At 33.4% G+C, this 20,791-nt stretch overlaps 1 protein-coding gene and 1 pseudogene across 4 annotated transcripts in view; both read left to right on the plus strand.

Moving 5' to 3' along the window:
* Positions 1 to 20,791, plus strand: part of LOC126722450 (uncharacterized) — a 94,008-nt pseudogene that overhangs the window by 30,356 nt on the left and 42,861 nt on the right.
* LOC126722451 (uncharacterized) overlaps positions 1 to 20,791 on the plus strand; it is a 78,754-nt gene that overhangs the window by 808 nt on the left and 57,155 nt on the right. For 2 of the 4 annotated variants that reach the window (XM_050425601.1, XM_050425600.1), the window contains exons 2-8: positions 1 to 214; positions 766 to 894; positions 978 to 1,133; positions 1,386 to 1,451; positions 1,729 to 1,824; positions 2,083 to 2,148; positions 2,438 to 2,564. The exon at positions 1 to 214 is cut by the window's left edge and continues 11 nt beyond it. In XM_050425601.1, the coding sequence (XP_050281558.1) occupies positions 20 to 214; positions 766 to 894; positions 978 to 1,133; positions 1,386 to 1,451; positions 1,729 to 1,824; positions 2,083 to 2,148; positions 2,438 to 2,548 (819 nt within the window). In that variant the 5' untranslated portion in view covers positions 1 to 19 and the 3' untranslated portion in view covers positions 2,549 to 2,564. Of the gene's footprint in view, positions 215 to 765; positions 895 to 977; positions 1,134 to 1,385; positions 1,452 to 1,728; positions 1,825 to 2,082; positions 2,149 to 2,437; positions 2,565 to 2,835; positions 2,902 to 20,791 lie in introns of all 4 variants that reach the window. The other 2 variants (XM_050425602.1, XM_050425604.1) reach the window with 2 other exon arrangements.

Here is a 20,791-nt window from a genome sequence, read left to right on the forward strand (position 1 = left end):
GGGTCCGTCCCTGACCAGGATGATCCGCAGATGTAGACCGCCGCTTGTATCTTTTAGATGCAAGAGACCGTTACTGAGGCCCACTAAGCTGCCAAGACCAGTGGTGGAAAATGCCCCCTTCGTGCTCCCTATCAACATTCGCTGCAACACCTGCTCCCAATATATTTACCAGGGCACCCATCTCGCTGTCTACAAGGAGGAGGTTCTTGATGAGGTACCGTATTTCTTTCTCTCTCTCTCGATCTTTTTGTTTCCTAGATCTATCTGCCTTCCTTTGTTATATCTTCTTTTGGTGAGATTCATAATTTATTTTGATAGGTGTGAGATTCATAAAATTAAAAAGCTAAGTTTCTCACTCTACCGCTAGACTTTATAATTATTTTTTGATAAGTAACGAAAATTTATTGATCCAAAATTTTCCGTAACTGAAAACTCAAAAGTTTTGGATTCAACGAAGAAAAACGTAGATACTCCCATTGAGGTTAGAAAAAAAAAAAAAAAAAAAACTACGAAAAATCTCAATATCTATGGCTGATTTGCGGGAGTCATATATATATATATATATATATATATGACTGCCAGACTTTATAAATAAGCTGTCTTATTCTATAAAATGAACAGGTGGTACCTTATATTAAGAATTTTTTTTTGGTTATTGTTTCCTAGTTTTCCCCATGTTCTATCCCACTACTCTTTTCTTCATGCAAGATTTGAATATCCTATGTTTAGTGAACTGAATTTTTAATGGTTGGTTTCTCATTGCAGAGGTATCTAGACTTTGAATGCTGCTTGATATGCCTCAAATGTACAAATTGCTCTGCTAAGATTTGGATTAGGTCAGACCCAGAAAACAGAGACTATTTTGTTGAGTCTGGCGCTACCAAAAAGCGTCAGGTAAAAATTTAGATTCCCTCCCTAATCTTGACATCACAATGGATTTGATTTCGTTAGTAAATTAAAATTATTCCTTTTAGCAGGCTGCAGTGTCGAAAAAACCGAATTACCAGGTTGCAGTGTCCAAAAAACGGAAAAGGGAAGCTGAAGAGGGTGGAGATGCACTGAAATCTTTAGAGAACACAACCTTGGGTTCTAAAATAGAGATTGCTGCGCTGGATGAGATGAAATCCATGGAGGTACTTGCTTTAGTAATATAATTTAATTATGATCATTTGGGTACAGATGGCATCTTAAGGGCTCAAACAGCCTCTGTAATTTGTCTTTTACACATGTTGCCTGAGATCATCATCATTGTATGCGCGTCACATTTTTCCTTAATGGGTAATTATGTATAAAGTAACACTTTAATGTGAACTAAAGTCATAATTTTGATTCTAATGCGCCCCCCCCCCCCCCCCCCCCACCTTTTTTTTCCTTATGTTTTGCAGTCCCAACATGCAGCTGTGAGTGCAGATGCTATGCTTGAGGACTTGCCAGCCAAAGCTGCCAAGAAGGTATGATTGATGTGCTATGTGTATCTAGATTAGAATTTCATTTTTTCTTTACCACACACACTTTTGTTTTGTGTTGTGAATTCATGCGTTACTTGTGTATTTGGTGAGCGTTTGTCCTTTGCAATCAACTGGCCATGGGATCTAATTTCCACTTTGTTTCTTCAGTTGTGGTTAACTTGTCATTTGCTGCTTGGACTGAATCACTATTCCCTCCCTGATCTTCTTATCACCATAGATTCTGATTTCATTAGTAAATTAAAATTATTCCTTTCTCCAGATTTTAGCGTTGTGGGGTGCAGCAAAATATGTAGAGAACAGAACCTTGGATTCTAAAAGAGAGATTGCTGCGCTGGACGAGATGAAATCCCTGGAGGTACTTGCTTTAGTAATTTTATTTTATTTTGATTATTTGGGTACAGATGGCATCCTTAAGGGCTTAAACAGCCTCTGTAATTTGTCTTTTACACATGTTGCCTGAGATCATCATCACTGTATGAGCATCACATTTTCCTTTATGGGTAATTATCTATAAAGTAACACTTTAATGTGAACAAAAATCGTACAATATTGATACTAATGCCCCCCCACCCCCCCCCCCCCCCCCCTGCCCTTTTTTTCTTCTGTTTTGCAGTCCCAACATGCAACTGTGAGTGCAGATGCTACACTCGAGGACTGGCCGGCCAAAGTTGCCAAGAGGGTATGACTGATGTGCTATGTGTATCTAGATTAGAATTTCATTTTTTTTTTACCGCACACACTTTTATTGACCTCTTTTCATATTGTGAATTCATGCGTTACTTGTCGTGTAATTGGCGAGCATTTGTCCTTTGTAATCAACTGGCCATGGGATCTTATTTCCACTTTGTTTCTTCAGTTGTGGTTAACTTTTCCTTTGCTGCTTGGACTGAATCATTATTCCCTCCCTGATCTTCTTGTCACCATAGATTCTGATTTCATTAGTGAATTAAAATTATTCCTTTTGCCAGATTTTAGCGTTGTGGGATGCATCGAACATAACCTTGGATTCGACAACAGATGGGCTGAAATATGTAGAGAACACAACCTTGGATTCAAAAAGAGAGAGCTGTGCTGGATGAGATGAAATCCATGGAGGTACTTGCTTTAGTAATTTTATTTTATTTTGATTATTTGGGTACAGATGGCATCCTTAAGGGCTCAAACAACCTCTGTAATTTGTCTTTTACACATGTTGCCTGAGATCATCATCACTGTATGAGCATCACATTTTCCTTTATGGGTAATTATGTATAAAGTTACACTTTAATGTGAACTAAAGTCATATAATTTTGATACTAATGACCCCACCACCTCCCCCCCCCCCCCCCCCCCCCCGCCCCCCACGTTTTTTTCTTCTGTTTTGCAGTCCCAACATGCAACTGTGAGTGCAGATTCTACACTTGAGGAGTGACCAGCCAAAATTGCCAAGAAGGTATGATTGATGTGCTATGTGTATCTAGATTATAATTTCATTTTAACCGCACACATTTTGTGTTGAGTTTCTTTCTTAAGATGCCGTACACCTTGCATTTTTCTCTCCTCTCCATCTTCTCCCTGTTTCAGGCAGATTATTTTTTGTGGTTCCAGAGGAAAACACTTGAGCCCCCAGTCTTTTCTTTCCCCCATTTCAACCGAACCAAACAAAGTGAAAGGTTTTAGAACCGCTGGCTACAATGCTTCTTTTTTAAGACGTAAATAAACAACATTAAAGAACCATAAAAGTGAGAGGTTCAAACTTTTTAAGGTCGGACCAGGGTTCAACCAAGGTCAAATCTTGACAAAATAAAATATATTAGTTCAATTATATATAATAAATATAATAGTTTGTAACATAAAGACCCAAGAAGCTGACTTGCGTTAATGGTTAGCATGTCAAACACAAGTTCTTGCATGGGGGGCTTGGGTTTGAGTCCCTGCACGTGCCTCTAATTTAAATTTTTCCAAAAACACAACTTCCCTGAAATTCTTGCCAAAAAACCAGCTGGTCCGGTCTGGGCCAGTCTGATTATGAAAACTATGTGCAAGAGGCTATTTGGGTGGTTTTAGCCGTAGGTACCTTGATACTAGGACTTTTGTTTGAACTGTCAGATTATAGGAACTTGTTGACTCCCCAGTGTGAAAGTCTATAAGACAAGTTTGACAATTTTTTGTTCTCCAATCCTATTTTATCTATTTGTTCATATGAGTCCTAGTGCTGAAATGACCATGCTGATTGTTTTGGGTGAAAAACCTGATGCTCACACACTGCAGTTCTACATCCTCAATTTGAGTTTAGAATGCTATTATATTTCCAAGTATATATAGCATTATTAAATAATGTGCAGAAAATATATGTTCCTATCTAGCATTATATGTCCAAGGTTTGCATCAAGATACAATAACTTCAGTTTATGTTTCCAGATTTGCATTGTACTCTAGTTTATCAGTTTGTGTTCTGTTATATCTCACCTGCAGATTTTTTTTTTTTTTTTTTTTTTTGGGTGTTACATCATAATACATTCTTTATATTTTGGGGGGAGGAGTTTGGGGTGTTGGGTTGGTGCTGTTTTCTTATTCTAGGTTTGTTCTAGAAATTTGAGGTCGAGATTAGTGATGTGTTGTTTTTTCAAATTCCATATGGATTTTGCGATGGAAAATTTTTGCTTAGTGTGGGCTTTAGGTTGTTGATGATGGTCATTCATATGGGTTGCTAACACAATGATTAAAAAAAAAAAAAATGTATTTTTAAAAATACACGACGGGAGATAAGTTTTTGGGTACTTGGTGTATTGTCATTTCGGAATTTAGTGTTGTGAATTTATGCAAATGTTGTTTCAGGCACATGAGTATGTAGTATTACCTCATATACTACATTATTTTGATTTTGTTATGCTGACGGATAACAAAAAAATTCTAGCAGTTCCCACTGAAGTTGTATCTGTTCTTGCTGTGGGGTTTTGTAGAAAGCTTTGGTTAGAAAGTGTTTTTTCAACGGAGATGGCCACTAGATAAGGTTTATGTAATCTTTTTTTCTTTTCATTCTTATTTTATTTATTGAAGTTATATTACTTATAAAAAAAAAAAAAGTATTATGGATATGTATTATGGAATGATGTAGTGTTCTGGATGTTTTTGTATTAAAACCTGGAAGGTAGTAGTATTATGGTCGTGTTATGGAGCAATGTCAAGTATTTTGAACGGTTAGGTGTTAGGTGTTATGTGTTACGAATGCTTATGTTTAATCATGATAATGTAATACGTGGAAGTATATGATTGTTTTTCTCTGTTTGGTTATGAATGCTAATGTAACATACTTTGAGATTATTTTTTGGGTTTTGTTTTATTGATTTGAGTATTTTTCAAACTAGTAACTAACCCGTAAAATAAAAATTACATATATTTATCTAATTGATGGTGAAAATTCGGACTTAAATGTTTCAATGCTCAAAGCATCAGTTCTATAGTTCCTCATAATTCCAAAACAGTCAAAGAGAAGAAAAGGCAAGCATTCATCACAAAATAACAAATAGACAACTCAAATTTAGGTTAAATTATGCCAACCTTTTTACATATTACAAAATAACTCTCTCATACGTTTTAAGAAATGACACTTCTCGTGAGATTTGAATAAATGTAATCTTTCATTTTTTACAATGGAATATTTTATTAAAGAAAATTCTTATTAATTTTTACATACCTATGGGGGAATATCAATCATTCACAAATCTAAAGGGAGGAGAGTATCATTTTTAGTAAGGTAAGTTTTTATTTTTATTTTAAAAGGAATATGCTTTTAATGAAATAAAAAGTTGGAGAGGATTTATGTCAAGAGGGTATGGACCCTTTTTTTTTTTCTTTTTTCTTTGAGGGGAAAGAGGGTATAGACTTAATCATTACATTTATGCAAAGCTCAAAGGGGAGCGTAACTTCATGAAACATCTGCGGGGAGTAACTTCATGAAACATCTGGAGGGTGTAATTTACCCAAAAATTTAACATAAATACATATCTGACTAACAGTTTTGTAGGATAAATTATCAAGCCCACCATTATATGGTATTCCAATTGCATAACAACCTAGAGAAGCAACCCAACATCACAATAAGGAGCCCCTCAAATTTTATTTTTAATATAAGTACTAATTTTAGCAATTTTGTTCTATAAAATTACATTTTGCCACTTTTAACAATATCATTGATTTTTTTAATAGTAATGATACAACCACAAACTTTCATACAACAATTTTACAAACTGTTGAGATAGAAAATATCTATATATATAAATATATATATATATATATATATTTCTAATTCTATTTGTTCTTATTGACTTATTTGGATAAAGTAACAATAAGTATTGTTTCAATTTTTTTATAAAGTAACAATTTTACTTTTAGCTTAATTTAAACTTTAATTTTTTTTATTTTTTTGGTGTGGATAAATTATTAAATGATAGCTAATATGTATTAATATTAACGTAAACCTAATTAAAAAATAATAATAATTTAGATAAGATCAACATAAAAAAAAAAAAAAAAAGGATAAAGTAACCCAATTTTTTTTTTTTAATAATGACAAATTTTGCAAAAAAATAAATGACAAATTCAAATCCATGCAAGTTTGAAGTAAAGCATACAAATTTTGTTTCATGATATTGACAAAAAAATAATATACAAAAAAAAAAAAATCATCTTATGAATTCTGAAAATAAACATATTTATTGCACTCTTTTAATAATTTATTACTATATATATATATATATATATTTATTTATTTATTTATTTATTTATACATATATATTTATATATATATATATATATATATGCATTTCATAATACCTTAGTTTCACACAATATGAATTTATTATATAACTTAAAAGTAAAATATTTATTTATTTTTATTATCTATTCTATTATCTAATTTTAAGTAAATTAATTATAAAAAAAAACTATTTACATATAAATTTTGATTAAGCCGTGCATCGCATAGGCATAATGCTAGTATGTGTGTGTGTGGGGGTATATATATGTATATATGTATGTGTGTATGTATGTATGTATATCCCACACTTTTACACATCAACATTATTAAAAAACTAGCTTCATCACACGTGCTTCGCACGTGCGATAAGGGGTTTTTTAGTGTCATAATTTTTCATTCATTCCAATTCGAGGTTTAGATATTTTCTTATTAATATTATGCATTTAGAACTACTAATAAAACCAGGAGTGTCATGAGTTTTTTTTTTTTTTTTTTTTTGAGAAACAAACATACACACACACAAAGGAGAGGAAAAGGAGTTTTAACACAAAGGCACACTACAACTCCACTCAAAAGCCATGGTGAGTGACATGAGTCTTAGTGGTCCTATTTTGTAGCCAAAAAAAATCTGTTTTTATTTTTATATATAATTTTTATTTTGAAATTTTAATTTATAAGTGGATAAAGTAATTTGAATATCAACAGAGAGTGACCTTATTTTTTAGGTCATGTTTTAGTGGAAGTTAGAGTTGTATTTTTACTATATTGTCCTTTAGTTTTATCTCTACTTAAATATAAGGGTGTAGGGACATTTTTTAACTAAAAAAAAAAAAAAAGGAATCCAAACCTCTTAAATAATAGTATAGAAAATAAATATTTTTAACCCCAAAATTTCAGCTAAAAATACTCTTTTTCTTTCCCAAAAACACCCGATGTCTTTCGGAGAAAATTGGCATATAACACCAATTTTCAAACATATTTGTTAGTTAGCACGATTCCAAACTTATTAGCAAACTAACATCTCGAGGCTCTTAAACTCAACTTTATTGTAGCAACTTAAGTCTTGGAAACTCGACTTCCATGTGTTGGCAAGTGGAAATCGAGTAGGAAAAACTCAAGTTCCTCAAAACAAAACTAAAAGAACAAAATTCATGAACAATTTCAGCTCCTCACGCGTGAGCTTCAGGTCTCATTCTCGCCTTTAATATCTCTAGGACTGTATAGCATCCTTCTAGGTCTCACCTTCAAATCCTTCACATGTCTTCACCAGTAAGACCAAATCCAAACCCAACAAACGCACAAATCGGAACCTACAAAACTGAACCCAACAAACACGCCAATCGGAACCTAGAAAACCAAACCCATCAAATGCACCACCACCTCATCCCAATCCCGGTCGCTACCTAGGTTCGTCGCTTGGAGCTTGGGTTTGTTGCTTCATGTTACTGTTTAGATCTCACTGGGTTTGTTGCTTTGTGATTCTATTTTTGATCTTTCTAGGTGTTATGGTTTCTGTTTCGATCTTCGTGTTTTTGTTATAGGGAAATCAAGTGTTAAAGAGTTGAGTTCACATGGAACTCAAGTTTGTGAGACTCAAGTTGCAACAGTGAAATCAAGTCTAAGAAACTCGAGATGTTAATTTGCTAATTAGTTTGAAAACAATGCTAAGTAACGAATACGTTTGAAAATGGGTGTTATATGCCAATTTTCTCCTGGAGGATTTGGAGGAGAGAGAACCATGTAGGTAAGGAAAGAGGGCCACCTAGTAGTTTGGAGAAAGCCAATTGGTGTTTCATATTGTCAGGGGCCTTTTTTGTGCACGTAGCCACGTGCCTTAGGAGGTGTGACTTTGCTAGGCCCGGATTTGTTTTGGGGATGTCAACTTGGAACTCGACATTGGGCTGCATAGACCAATGGCTACCGGTGTATTTTTAAGCCTACAAAATAGATAAAACTCAAAGTCTTAGAATCATGATAATGGTTGAAATAAATAAATAATATGCTTAGCATGATAGCTTTGATTGAATGGTGAGTTGATATGTTATTATTATGTATATTGGATGATGTCCAATATTAGAAAATAATTAATTAGGTGTCAAATGTCCGACAATGGGATGAGTCCAATAGACCATGTCTAGTTGCGGTTCATGGTTCATGTTCATCATAATAAGGTATGCCTAGCAATGGTCCATGTCCAAATAATATATGTCCAAGGGTGGTTTATGTCCAAATGATACAAGTCCAACAATGGTTTATGTCCAAGTAATATATGTCCATTGGTGGTATATCAATTTATTAATATGTATGTTTATTATTAGTGAGACCATGTTTATTAAATGGTGAGATAATGGTAAAATGATAATGAGTTAACATATACTCAATAATGTAATTTCAAAGATGGAGAAAATATTTACTTATCTTTTATGTTTTTGACTCCAGCCGTGTAGTATCACTTTGTTCTTCATGTGATTTGTGGTTCCAGTCATATAATGTTGGTGAGCTTCATAGTTTGTGGCTCAAGCCTTATAGTGTTAATGAGCTAATAAGATTCCAGCAGTATAATGACATTAGTTGGGTGGTATAATAATAATGAACAAAATATACTTGATAATATAAGTTTGAAGGTAAAATATAATGACTTATCTTCATAGTTTAAGGCTCCAGCCGTAGGACAGCAGTGGACTTAGACATTTCAGCAGCGTGATAGAATGAGTCCAGTGGTATAATATGATATTATGAGTCCTTCCATGGCAACTTCATGATTGAAGGGGAAAAATGAGTGCAACTGGAGGGAGAGAGAGTATGTCCAACTGTGTGCATAGGCTGGTTAAGTTTATCCCCTTTCATCATACACTTAAATGACTTTCCTCATGTAATACTCTTTTAGTTTTTAGTCAAATATAAGTGATATTGCCTTCCATAAGAAGGGCTTCTGATTTTATAAGTTTTTGCCTTTCATAAGAAATGGTATAAGAAAGGGCTTTTAGTAATAAGTTCTTAGAAGAGTGTTTGATATATTTTAAGATATGTGGAGATGGTAAGAAATATGTATATATTGTGAGATATAGTGTTTGTAATATGTATGAGAATTATTTGTAGATACTTTGTTGGACATGGATCTTGTATATGTATACTTTGTGAGACATGGAGTTTAGAGATATATGAGAAGTATGTATGGGCATTTTGTGAGAAATGTGTTTTGTAAAATAAATGAAAGTACAAGATAGATAAATGAAGGTTAAATGTAGTAAAGGCTGTTGCTGAGATTGTTTTTTGTATTATGACATTGGTTATGTTGCTTTCTAAGTAGGAAGATTTTGTATGAGAAATAAAAAATGAGATAGAGAGGTGTTTTGGGCAGCAAAAATGATGAAGTTTCAGAATAATGGAGTGTGGGAAAGATAGGTAATGGGTAATGGTGTTGTAATATGCGTGTTGTATTGTTATCTATGAAGAGAGATTATGTAAGATGGATGAAGAAAGATATGGAGGTCTTTTAGAGATATGGCAGCAAGATGAATGGAGTTTTAGAATATTGAAGATGAGAGAGGGCTAATGTGTAATGGTGTGCTCTAAGAAGAGATATTTTTGTAAGGGAGATGGAGAAGTGTAAAACTGTGTATTTTGCAGCAAAATGAGTGAAATTTCTACATAAGAGGGTGAGATGGATCAGAGATGGCAGAGATCAGAGAAAGAGAGTAGAGAGAGAGAAAGGGACCAGAGAGAGCAAAGGGCAGCCCGAGAGCCCCTTAGTGTGTAGCTTGGTCCTCTTTATATAGAGCCAAGCTATGTAACTAGATTATAACTAGTTGAAGGGAAACTCAGCAAATCAGGAAAATAAAAACTTTGACAAAGTAAGTAATCTTTTGTTTTTTGGCCAAAAGAAGAAAATTTGAGACTTAATGGCTGAAATTATAGCTGTAACAGCTGTCAATCACAGCTGTTACAGTTGGATGATGTCATCCGAATGACATCATTTGCTGAGACTTAATGGCTGAAATTATAGCTGTAACAGCTGTCAATCACAGCTGTTACAGTTGGATGATGTCATCTGAATGACATCATTTGCTTGGAGGAAAGTATATTGCATTAAATTCATGATTTGACTAAAGATGGTGAGATAAGCTTTATGAGATTTTTTTGGTACCACAGCTAGAGCTACTACAGAATGTGTTGGAACTGTTTCAGCTTCTGCAGAAGGTGTTTCTGCTTCTGCTGGAGCTGTCTGCAGCTTAGTTGGAGCTGTTACAGCTTCTGCAAAAGCTGTTTGCAGCTTCCGCTGGAGCTGTTTCAGCTTCTGCAGAAGCTGTTGCAGCTTCCGCTGGAGCCGTTTTTGGTGTTTTCGGCTAAATTTTCTCTTTTGGAAAATATACTTGATGAAGTTTTAGAGATGTAATTATGGTCCTTTTGTATCTTAACCAAATCTTGGAGAGTAAGGAGAGCATTTTAATGCTAGCTATGAGATATTAATATATATTTAGCCATGTGCTTGGAATTGATTTAGATGATAATAATACAATTGATATGAAATACTTATATTATATGATGAACATTACTTTTTATATAAAGAGTATGGGGAGTTTTATCATTTTAAGTGTTATGTGATATGAGAGGCTTACCCAAATGTTACCTATTGCACACTAACCCGTCAGAGTTCAGGGAACTGGGGAAGACACGCCAAGCAACATGCTTTCCTTTATCAACTTTGAACCACTGGAGTTTTACTAAAGATACTTCTTGGCCCTCCAAACCACGGCTCTCAAAATTCCCCCGATGAGACTCATGACCTTGGATCATGAGCCAAAAATAAGATGATGTGCCATGAGCTTGAACCATAGGCTTTGACGCCTTTTTGTGTAAATATGGGCTCTTTTGGGCTTTAAAAGAGGTTTTCCCAAAATTCATGATAATGTTGACGTGGTGCAGGTTGCCAATGAAATGAAGCCATGTGATGTGAAAAATTTATCCTCAACACATATCTAATAAACGAGTGACATGTCCCAAAAAAGCCAGCTCAACTTACTCCACTAAGCCAAACCAAAAGACAATTTCTCTATATAAAAAGCGCGAATGCCCTTTTGGTTTGTTCAATTAGCACTGTAACTACAGTGCCTATGTGCTGGCATATATATTGTTATACAGACACAACAAATTTCAAAATATTGTGAATGCGCAAATGCCCAATAGCTACAGTGTCCTTTTGGTTTGTTCAATTGGCATTGTAGCTACAATGCCTACAGTTTTTTTTCCCTTTCTCTTTAGTCATCGGTTTGTACTTTTTTTTTCCTTTTAAATATTTATATGAGCTGGCATATATATTATTATATTGACACAACAAATTTCACAATATTTTGACAATTATTGAGGTGTCAATTTTTTATAGGTCAAAATAAAATAATAAAATATGAGATTTTGACCAACCACAACTGAAAATAAATGTTTTGTGAATATGTTGTAACACTTGTTGTTGTCACAATATTTTCAAAATTGTTGAGATCTTAGTTTCTTATGGATTAAATAAAAAAAATGCTAAGTCTGAAACATTTTCACATTAATTTCACAACAAATCATAGATAAGCTACTATCAATGGATAAGAAAGTTATATCAGTTGTGGGTCTATTTTAAAATTAGAAACAACTTGCCATCTAGAATTTGTTATGAAAATATTATGGAGATAGCATTTCTATAAAATAAACAATAATATATTAGACCGAAACTTACCCCGGCTGAAAATAAAGGTAATGTGAAAATATTGTGACATTTTGTTGTGTTCCTAGACTTCTTTTTTGGTTTAGTCAAATTTGATGAGCAAAAATTCACTGTTTCATGCACAATTTTCTTCTGTTGGTTTTTTTTTATTGTTTTTTTTTTTAATGCATAGTTTAAAGTGGTTGTCCCAATTAAAAACTAATAAAATTTATCACCTAAGATTTGTTGTGAAAATGTTGTGAATGTAGCATTACTCTAAAAGAAAATTATAAAATATCATACCATGGCCCACCATAGCTAAAATAAAGGTATTGAAAAAATATCGTGACATTTATTGTGTTCTTGACATTTTTTTTTTTTTTTTTTTTTTGTTTAGCCAATTTGTTGAGCCAAAATTCATAGTTTTACGGATAGTTTTCTTGGGTTGAATTTTTTTTTAACACTTTTTTTTTTTAAAGTAAAAAACTCAGTTTTACCAACAAAAAAGAATAATGGAAAAAAGTAATTTCCCCCTTTATATTTGGGGTAGTTTCATCCCCCAACTTTAAAGTTGAATAATTTCCACCTTTATATTTTGTAGAAAAGTATATAATTCATGTTATTACTCTCTTAGTTAAACCCTAACAAAATCTTATGATTTTTAGAATATTACATTGTGCAATATCTAAAATGCCTCACTAAATCTATTTGTTTACCTAGAAAACACTAATTTATTAGTGATTTAAATCTTTTAGATTTATAATTTTATCTAATAGAAACTTCAATGACATATGTCTTTCGTTATTTTGTTTTGTTGTTGTTGTTGTTGTTTTTTTTTTTTTTTTTTTTTTTCTCTCTCTCTCTCTCTCTCTCTCTTAAATATGTGTTCATTAAAAATTAAGTAAGTTAAGTATCAAAGTTAGGCTCATAAAATGAAATGATAAAGAAGGAAGTGGGTTAGTTATTTTTTGCTGACATGTCTTATACTTGTTAGATTTTGATACTGCTGACATAGTATCATTTGATACCAAATACCTTCTCCTAAGAAATTATCATACTCAATAGATAGCCATATGTTAAATAACTATTCTAAATTTAAATACATGGTTTGATACTACTTCAAAAAACAAATCTATCTTAAATTTTCTCACTCAAAGAGCAGCACATGCAACCCTTACTAGTATATATAAAAGAGCAAATAGGTTTTCAACAGTAACATTTTGGTTTGTTCAATCATTAAGGCAAAACCACAAAACTTACCGTTTGACACTTTTGTTTTGTTCTGGCCTTTTTTTTCTTTGGTCTTTTAAAATGCCCAATTTTGACACTTTTTCTCTGCTTCTTATTATTTTTTGTCTTTTTAAATTTCCAGGTTTGGTTTGAAACTTTGACTTTGCCTTTTATTTACCAGGGTAGTTTTTTAATTTTAAAATAATAAAATATTGACATAATAAATTGTCACAATATTTTCTCAATTTTTTAGGTGTAAGTTCCTTATTATAGGTCAAGATAAAATAATAAAAATATCATACTAGAATAAACTACAGGAAAAAATAAAAGGTCGTGTGAAAATGTTGTGGCATTTTTTTTTTTTGTATTTCTATATTTTTTTTTAATTTTAATGAGTTAAAATTCACTATTTCACACATAATTTTCTTGGGTTAACTTTTCGTATTTTTGCTTCTTTTTTTTTAATATGCCGTTTTAAGTAATAAAAAAAAAAAAAAAACAAAGTTTTTTACAAAAGAAAAAAAAAAAAAAAAAACAAACAAACAAACTTTAGAGAAAAACCATTTTCAATATTTTATGTTTGGGATAGTTCACCATTTCCACCCCCACCCCCCTACACTTTAAAATCAAGCAATTTTTCCCTTAATGTTTTGGAAACAAGCAAATACCTCATACTTTGCTCTCTCAATTAAACCCTATTGAAAATTTATGATTCATAAAATATTCCATTGTATAATGTCTAAAATACAACCATGATAAATTTTAATATCCCAAAAAATTTCTTCAAATATTTTGAGTTTAAGGTGGTAATAATGTTTGGAAAGTTGGAATTGTGATATAGGATGTTTTATCTATTATCTAAAGAATATTGATTTTTAAGATTTAAATCTTCTAGACATATGATTTTCTCTAATGGAAAATTTGATGACATTGCCTTTGTTTATATATATATTATTGCTTAAAATGGGTGTTCATTAAAAACTAAGTAAGCTAAACATCACACCAATGCTCATAAAATGTAAAGATAAACAAGGGAGTATGAATATAACAAAATTTTTATTGTGGATGATTGTAGGTATTGGATAAAGGGCTTCAATTGTAGCATATAACCTCATTCATTGCAAAAAATTAAATATTGTGACAATATTTAAACAAAACTCAGTTGATTTCTATTGGAAGATAATGATATTCGTCATCATTTTCAAAAGTTTTTAGTAAGTGGATATTGCCTTTAGCAATTAGGTACGAAGAAACTTTTATAGCAAAATAGATATTCATATGTGAAATAACTATCCTAACTTTATGGAATCAAAATTCTTATATGAATAAGATTAACATTATGACATACATATTTTATTTATGGATATTGCCTTTACATGGTTTCATACTCCTTCAAATAAAACTCTATCTTAATTTTCTCACTTAAGAGGCACGTGCCTTGCATGTGTCCCCCATGCTAGTTGTCATGAAAATTTTCGAACAACGCCCCTCTCGCCTTCCCCCCCTTCCAAATCTTATTTTTGATTCTTACAAAAAACCCTTGCTAAACCTTTTCTTCTCTTTTCATTCCTTCCACTGGCTTCTATTTCTGTTGCCGCACCTCTGTCCTCCCTTTTCCGACTCCGACCACCGCAAAACAATGCCCCACCTCTCCCTTCCTCTGATTTTGACCAACTCTAGCTATTTTCTCTCTGGGTAATTTTCTTTCCCCAAAATAAACCTACTCTCCTCTCTCACCCACACAGGTTCTGACCACCTCGAATGTTATGATAAAATTTTCAAGGACAAAATTGTCTTTTGGCTTAGCTTAAGCTGACCTTTTTTCAGAGAGGTGTGGCTTAAGAGTTCACAAATCTGAAGAAAGTGTTTGGGTTCAACGAAAGTCTTTGAGTAGGGGGTTACCTCGTTGAACCCAAACACGTTCTTCAAATCTATGAACTCTTGAAACATCTAGTGAGTTTCTTTTCTTTGTGTTTTTGTTTATGGTTTCTTGTGTTTGACAGAAGCAAGCAAAAAGCAATAACTCTTTTGCCAAATTGGTCGAGATAAGATCTTTGTTGGGTTCTTGGTTAGGTTATTTTCTTGAGTTGCTGCTACTTGTTTGGTTGAGTTACTCGTGTTATTGTTCTTGGGTTTTTGGATTTTGTTGGTTTTTTATGTGGCTTAATGGGTTTTCTAGGAGGATAAGCTATGAAGCATGGGTGCGGATGCGGGTACGGGACTCAGCAATTTTTGAAAAAGTAGTGTGCGAGTGCGGCGTGATACATTTAATAATAAATTATTCAATATATTTTTATTTACAAATTATTAAATATATATTCATATAATGGTAAACATATACCAATTTAAGAGCAATAATAACTACAAATAATTCAATAATTTCAATTTAAGTTGTTTAACATACAAATAATTTGACAAATATATAATAAGTTAATAACTAAATAAGAAATCAACTCAAGTTTTTATTTTATTTTACTCTTTTAACACGTGTTTCGGCCAATTTCTCTACCAATTTCGATCACACTTAGCGCGACTCAGCCTAAATCGGCGCGACTCGGCATGAATCAGCGCAAATCAGCGCGACTCGGCCTAAATCGACACAAATTGGCCCAAATTGGTGCAAATTGAGAAACCAAAAAAAAAAAAAAGAATGCAAATCAGCGTGTCTAGTGCGAATTGGCATGTTGCCGAGTGTTTGGTGCGGGTGCGGTGACCCTAGAGCCACACCTATGCTTTCTAGCTCATAAACAAGAAACAAATTGTGCTGGCCTTCAAAAAATCCAATTAGTAAGACCAAGTTTTGGTGGTGAAGCATTCCCAAATACAAATTTTCAGCTTGACATTAAAAGCAAAACAAAGCAAGCAAAAAAACATAAATGAGAAACTTGAAGAAAAAAGAAAGAAAATGAAAGCTTGCCCAGAATGGTAAAAAGTAGCTCTTTTTTGCTACCTCATATAGTTGGACATCCCGAGTGTTCTTAAAGTGTGACCTCTTCATAGCCACATTCTGCACAGGTAGATTTTATGAGGGTTGTTCTCTAGAATCATTCCACGAAAAGTGCTTCCAAACCCGCCTCTCTGACCAAGTTGATTTGCAAAGTCATTAGTGTATTGGGTGAGTTCTTCAACACTAAAATGGACGAGCTCTGCATTTTGATTCATTGTGGTGTTATGTGATTGTGATTTTTGGATAGGACGGTAGAAAAAGAAAGAGAGTTTTCTTTGTTTTCTTTCTTCCTTGCTCTACAGACTATGGGAACGTTGTAAGCCTTACTTGGCAAAATTTCGCCATTAGTGGTTCGATCCTCTGTGGAATCCTACCAATTCATATTGTGCAACCACAGAATAGTATTAGTTCTATGTTTGTTTCTTGGTCAGAATAGTCATTTTACACCTTACTTGATACAATCATGTGTATACAACTCATAGTACACACTCCTCTATCTTTAGACCTATTCACATACTATCATTTGCCTTAATTATTATTATTATTATTTTTTTTTGAGAAAAGCCTTAATTTAATTAATCTTTTTTTTATTCGATACAAGATAGAATTTCTACTCTAGCCTGATCTCAATAATTTTAATTTAAGTTGTTTAACGTACAAATAATTTGACAAATATATAATAAGTTAATAACTAAATAAGAAATCAACTCAAGTTTTTATTTTATTTTATTTTTTTAACATATATTTCGGCCAGTTTCTCGGCCAATTTCGGTCGTACTTGGCACGACTTGACCTAAATCAGCGTTGAACTAGCGCGACTCAGCCTGAATCGGCGCGAATCAGCCCTAACCGGCATGACTCGGTACAAATCGGGCCGAACTGGCGTGAATAAAAAATAAAATAAAATAAAAAAAACGCGAATCGGCGTGTTGTCGAGTGTCTAGTGCGGGTGTGGCGACCCTGGAGCCGCACCCATGCTTTCTAGAGGATAAGTTGGTGGCATTAGAAGAAACTGTTCAATCAAAAATGGTTGAGCCATTGGAGATGATTTGACCTACATTGGTTAAGCCATTGGAGAGGATTTTTTACCGCTTGAATGTGGTTTGGGGTATTGTAGAGCACCTAAAGTCTATAAAGGAAACGCCTAACCTCCGGTCTGTGTTTGAAGAAGTTCAGGTACCATATGTTTCTCTAAGTTTATGGCATTTTATGTTGGGTGCAAGTTCTTAATTATATGGCTAGGAGTAGAATTTAGTGTTTTGCTTTTGTAGAGATGTCACTGTTATGCTAGATATGAAGAAAAAACAGAGTATCACAGCACAACTATTTCATTGTTCTTTTCCGGATGTTACATACTTCATTTTACAACTCACATCTATATATAGATGTGTTAGGAGTTTAGGATGACTACAAGCTTCAAGAATACTTCAGAAGTTTGCTTCATTTCTCTTTAATTGACACTTGTCCATGAGGTGTCCACTTGCATGCTTATTCAATTTTGCTGCTGTTGGATTCTTCATTTGTTGACACCTAGATTTCAATTGCTTCTTTCTTTGAAACTTAGAAAGCCACTTGTCAATTACAAATTACATTTTAACACCCCTGCTTAATTTGTAATTCCCACATTTATCTTAAACTCTTCCAATTTTTCTGAAGTACCAACTTTTGTAAAAACATCTGCTAGTTACTCATTTGTGTTGACAAACTTGAGTTGTATTTCTTTCTTGCACCAATTTTCTGATGAAGTGATGGTGGAGTTCAATGTGCTTTGTTCTACTGTGAAACACTGGATTTTTGGTTATAGCAATAGCTGACATGTTGTCACAGTGGATGATGGTTGTCGTCTCTTCACTCTGTTGCATGTCTAGAAGAATTCTTCTTAGCCATACTGCTTCATATGCTACATCTGTTGCTACTATGTATTCGGCTTCGGCTGATGATAATGCAACGGTTTTCTGCTTCTTTGAGGACCAAGAAATTAGTTTTGTACCTAGGCAAAATAAGTAACCAGAAGAGCTCTTGCAGTCATCAATTGAACCTGCCCAGTCACTATCTGTATATCCCACCAACTTGCTGTCTTTTTCTTTCACATATTTGATGCCAAGATTTTTGTGCCTTTTAGGTAGCGTAGAATTCTTTTTGCTATTGTGAGGTGGATTTTGCTTGGTTCATTCATGAATTTGGAAATAAGATTGACTGGATGCACAATATCTAGCCTTGCGTTTGTTAAATAAATTAAGCTTCCTACCAATCTTCGATAATTTCTTGCATCAACTTTTTCCGCGCCATCGTCTGAGTACAATTTCTCATTGAATGCCATTGGGGTGGATACTGGTTTGCAGTTGTTTATTTGGAACCTTTTGAATAGATCTTCAAAATATTTTTCTTAAGAAATAAATATTTCTCCTTTGCATTGACGTACTTGGATCCCTAGAAAATATTTCATGGGACCTAAGTCTGTCATTTCATATTCTTTCATAATTGCTTCTTTAAATTCTGCAACCATCTCTGGGTTTTTACATGCATAAATAAGATCATCAACATATAAACAAACTAAAAGAAAATCTTTTATACCTTTTTTCTTGACATTAGTGATGGTTCACTTGGACTTCTTTGGAATCCATTTTGCTGAAAATATGAGTCAATTTTGCTATTCCATGCTCGCGGTGCTTGCTTTAGTCTATATAAGGCATTCTTGAGATGATAAACTTTGTCTTCTTTTCCTTTCTGCACATAGCCTAGTGTTGTTTGATATATACCTCTTCTTCGAGTTCTCCATTTAAGAATGCTACTTTTACATCAAGCTAGAAAACTTGTAGCTCCATTTGGGCTGCTATGGCTAGGATAGTTCTGATAGTTTCCATGCGAGCAACTAGTGTAAAAGTTTCTTTGAGAGAAAGTACTCTTCTTGGTGGAGTTTCAAACTTTGAAGATGTTCCAATTGATGGACTTGCTCTTGCTTATGGGCAGTGGCTTGAACTTGCACTTGGAGTTGATTGAGAACTTGAACCTTCTTGATTTGTCACTGGTTCAATAATCTCTAACCTAAGTTGCACTGACACGAACACGGGTACGGATATGAGGGTAAGACAATTTTTGAAAAATAAGGGTACGACAATTAAATTTTATATTTAAGCATATTTTTAAATATTTTTAGACATAAAATACGTTTATGTCTAGAATTTAAATTATGTAAGAACTACAAATAAGTAAACTAACACCCAAAGTAGTACAATAATACACAAAATATTTAGATTACAAACCAAAAGTTAAATAGGATTCTTTAAAGAGAGATGTTACGTCCACAACATTTTTATAACATTTTCACAAAAAATCACAGGTGGTTAGTTATTATTAGTTCAAATTTAAACCTAACACTAAGATTACTTTTTTGTCCAACAATAATAACCAGTAACAACTTACCATTTAGAATTTGTTGTAAAAATATTATAGATATATTATTTCTCTTCTTCAAAAATGATATCCCTAACCCTTCGGTCCACGCAAACAAAAAATATGGGGCCATTAACATTTTGCTTTTGGGCCCATTTTCTTACCTCATGGGCGGCCCTATTGGCCTCTCCATTCATCTTTATACTGTAGGCACCCAATTTGAAGGGACCAATTTAAAAAGGGTTTGGCATTGTTACTGACAGACATAGGCCCGTAGTCCATCAAATAAATTTTTTTTTAAAAAAATTGACAGCCTCAAAATTTTCAAACTCAGCAAAGACAAAGTTAGATTAAGATTAGTGCAGTACAACTGTACATCACGCAATAGTACAAAAGAAGAATAAAAAGCCAAAACTAGGGGGTGGGTGATTGGATTTCAAGTTTTCCATCACCCATTAATCTGTTTTCATCATACATAACTCAAAATTAGTGGGTTCTATGGTAGAAAGGTGTCTTTGGATTTATTTTTAATTTTTGTTTCCATCACTCAATTCTATGATTTTTGAGTGATGAGTTAACAAAACTAAAAACACATTTTAGGTGTTTTCAAGTTATGAAAATTGAGGGGTCATTTGATATGGCATTTTAAGCAATAGTTTTTAGTTTTTAAACAACATTACACGTATTTTCAAAAAATACAAACAACGTTACCAAACGAGCCTGAGTTTCTATGGCGTTTTGGTAAATAAACACACATTGTTGAGACCCACCATCAGAGAGAAGTCCCACTAGGCATAACTTTTGATGGCAGAAGCAATGGCTCTCTTCATCATGTTTCAGCAAGATCACTCCAACTTCATACCATCACAGCTCCAAACATAAAGAACCCTCTGCCTTGCCCTCACCTCCTCACGCACGCACTCATCGATCCCACCTTAGCCAACCCGCGCCGCCCCGACCTCAGAGTGTTCTTCACGGTGCCACTGCACCGTGATTCCCCACCGTCGACCTCTTTCTCAATTTTTTCACCAATCCGAAGGTATTCTATACATTTGATTTATTGGTAATAGGGTGGTATTTTGCATCTCTTAGATCTATTTCAACCCGTGGTCATTGATGGTTGGGTAGGGGTGTGCAAAAAACTGACGAACTGAAAAACCGACTGAAACCGTCCGAATCGTTGCCAAAATTTCAGTTTGGTTTGGTTTCCATTTTTAATTTTTTAAAACCGAAAATTTTGGTTTGGTTTCAATTTCAGGTTTGAATACACTGAACCAAACATATTATAATATATTTTTCATAAAATTTTAATATAAAGTCTATAT

This window comes from Quercus robur, chromosome 4, assembly GCF_932294415.1.
Source record: "Quercus robur chromosome 4, dhQueRobu3.1, whole genome shotgun sequence".
Classification (NCBI taxonomy): domain Eukaryota; kingdom Viridiplantae; phylum Streptophyta; class Magnoliopsida; order Fagales; family Fagaceae; genus Quercus; species Quercus robur.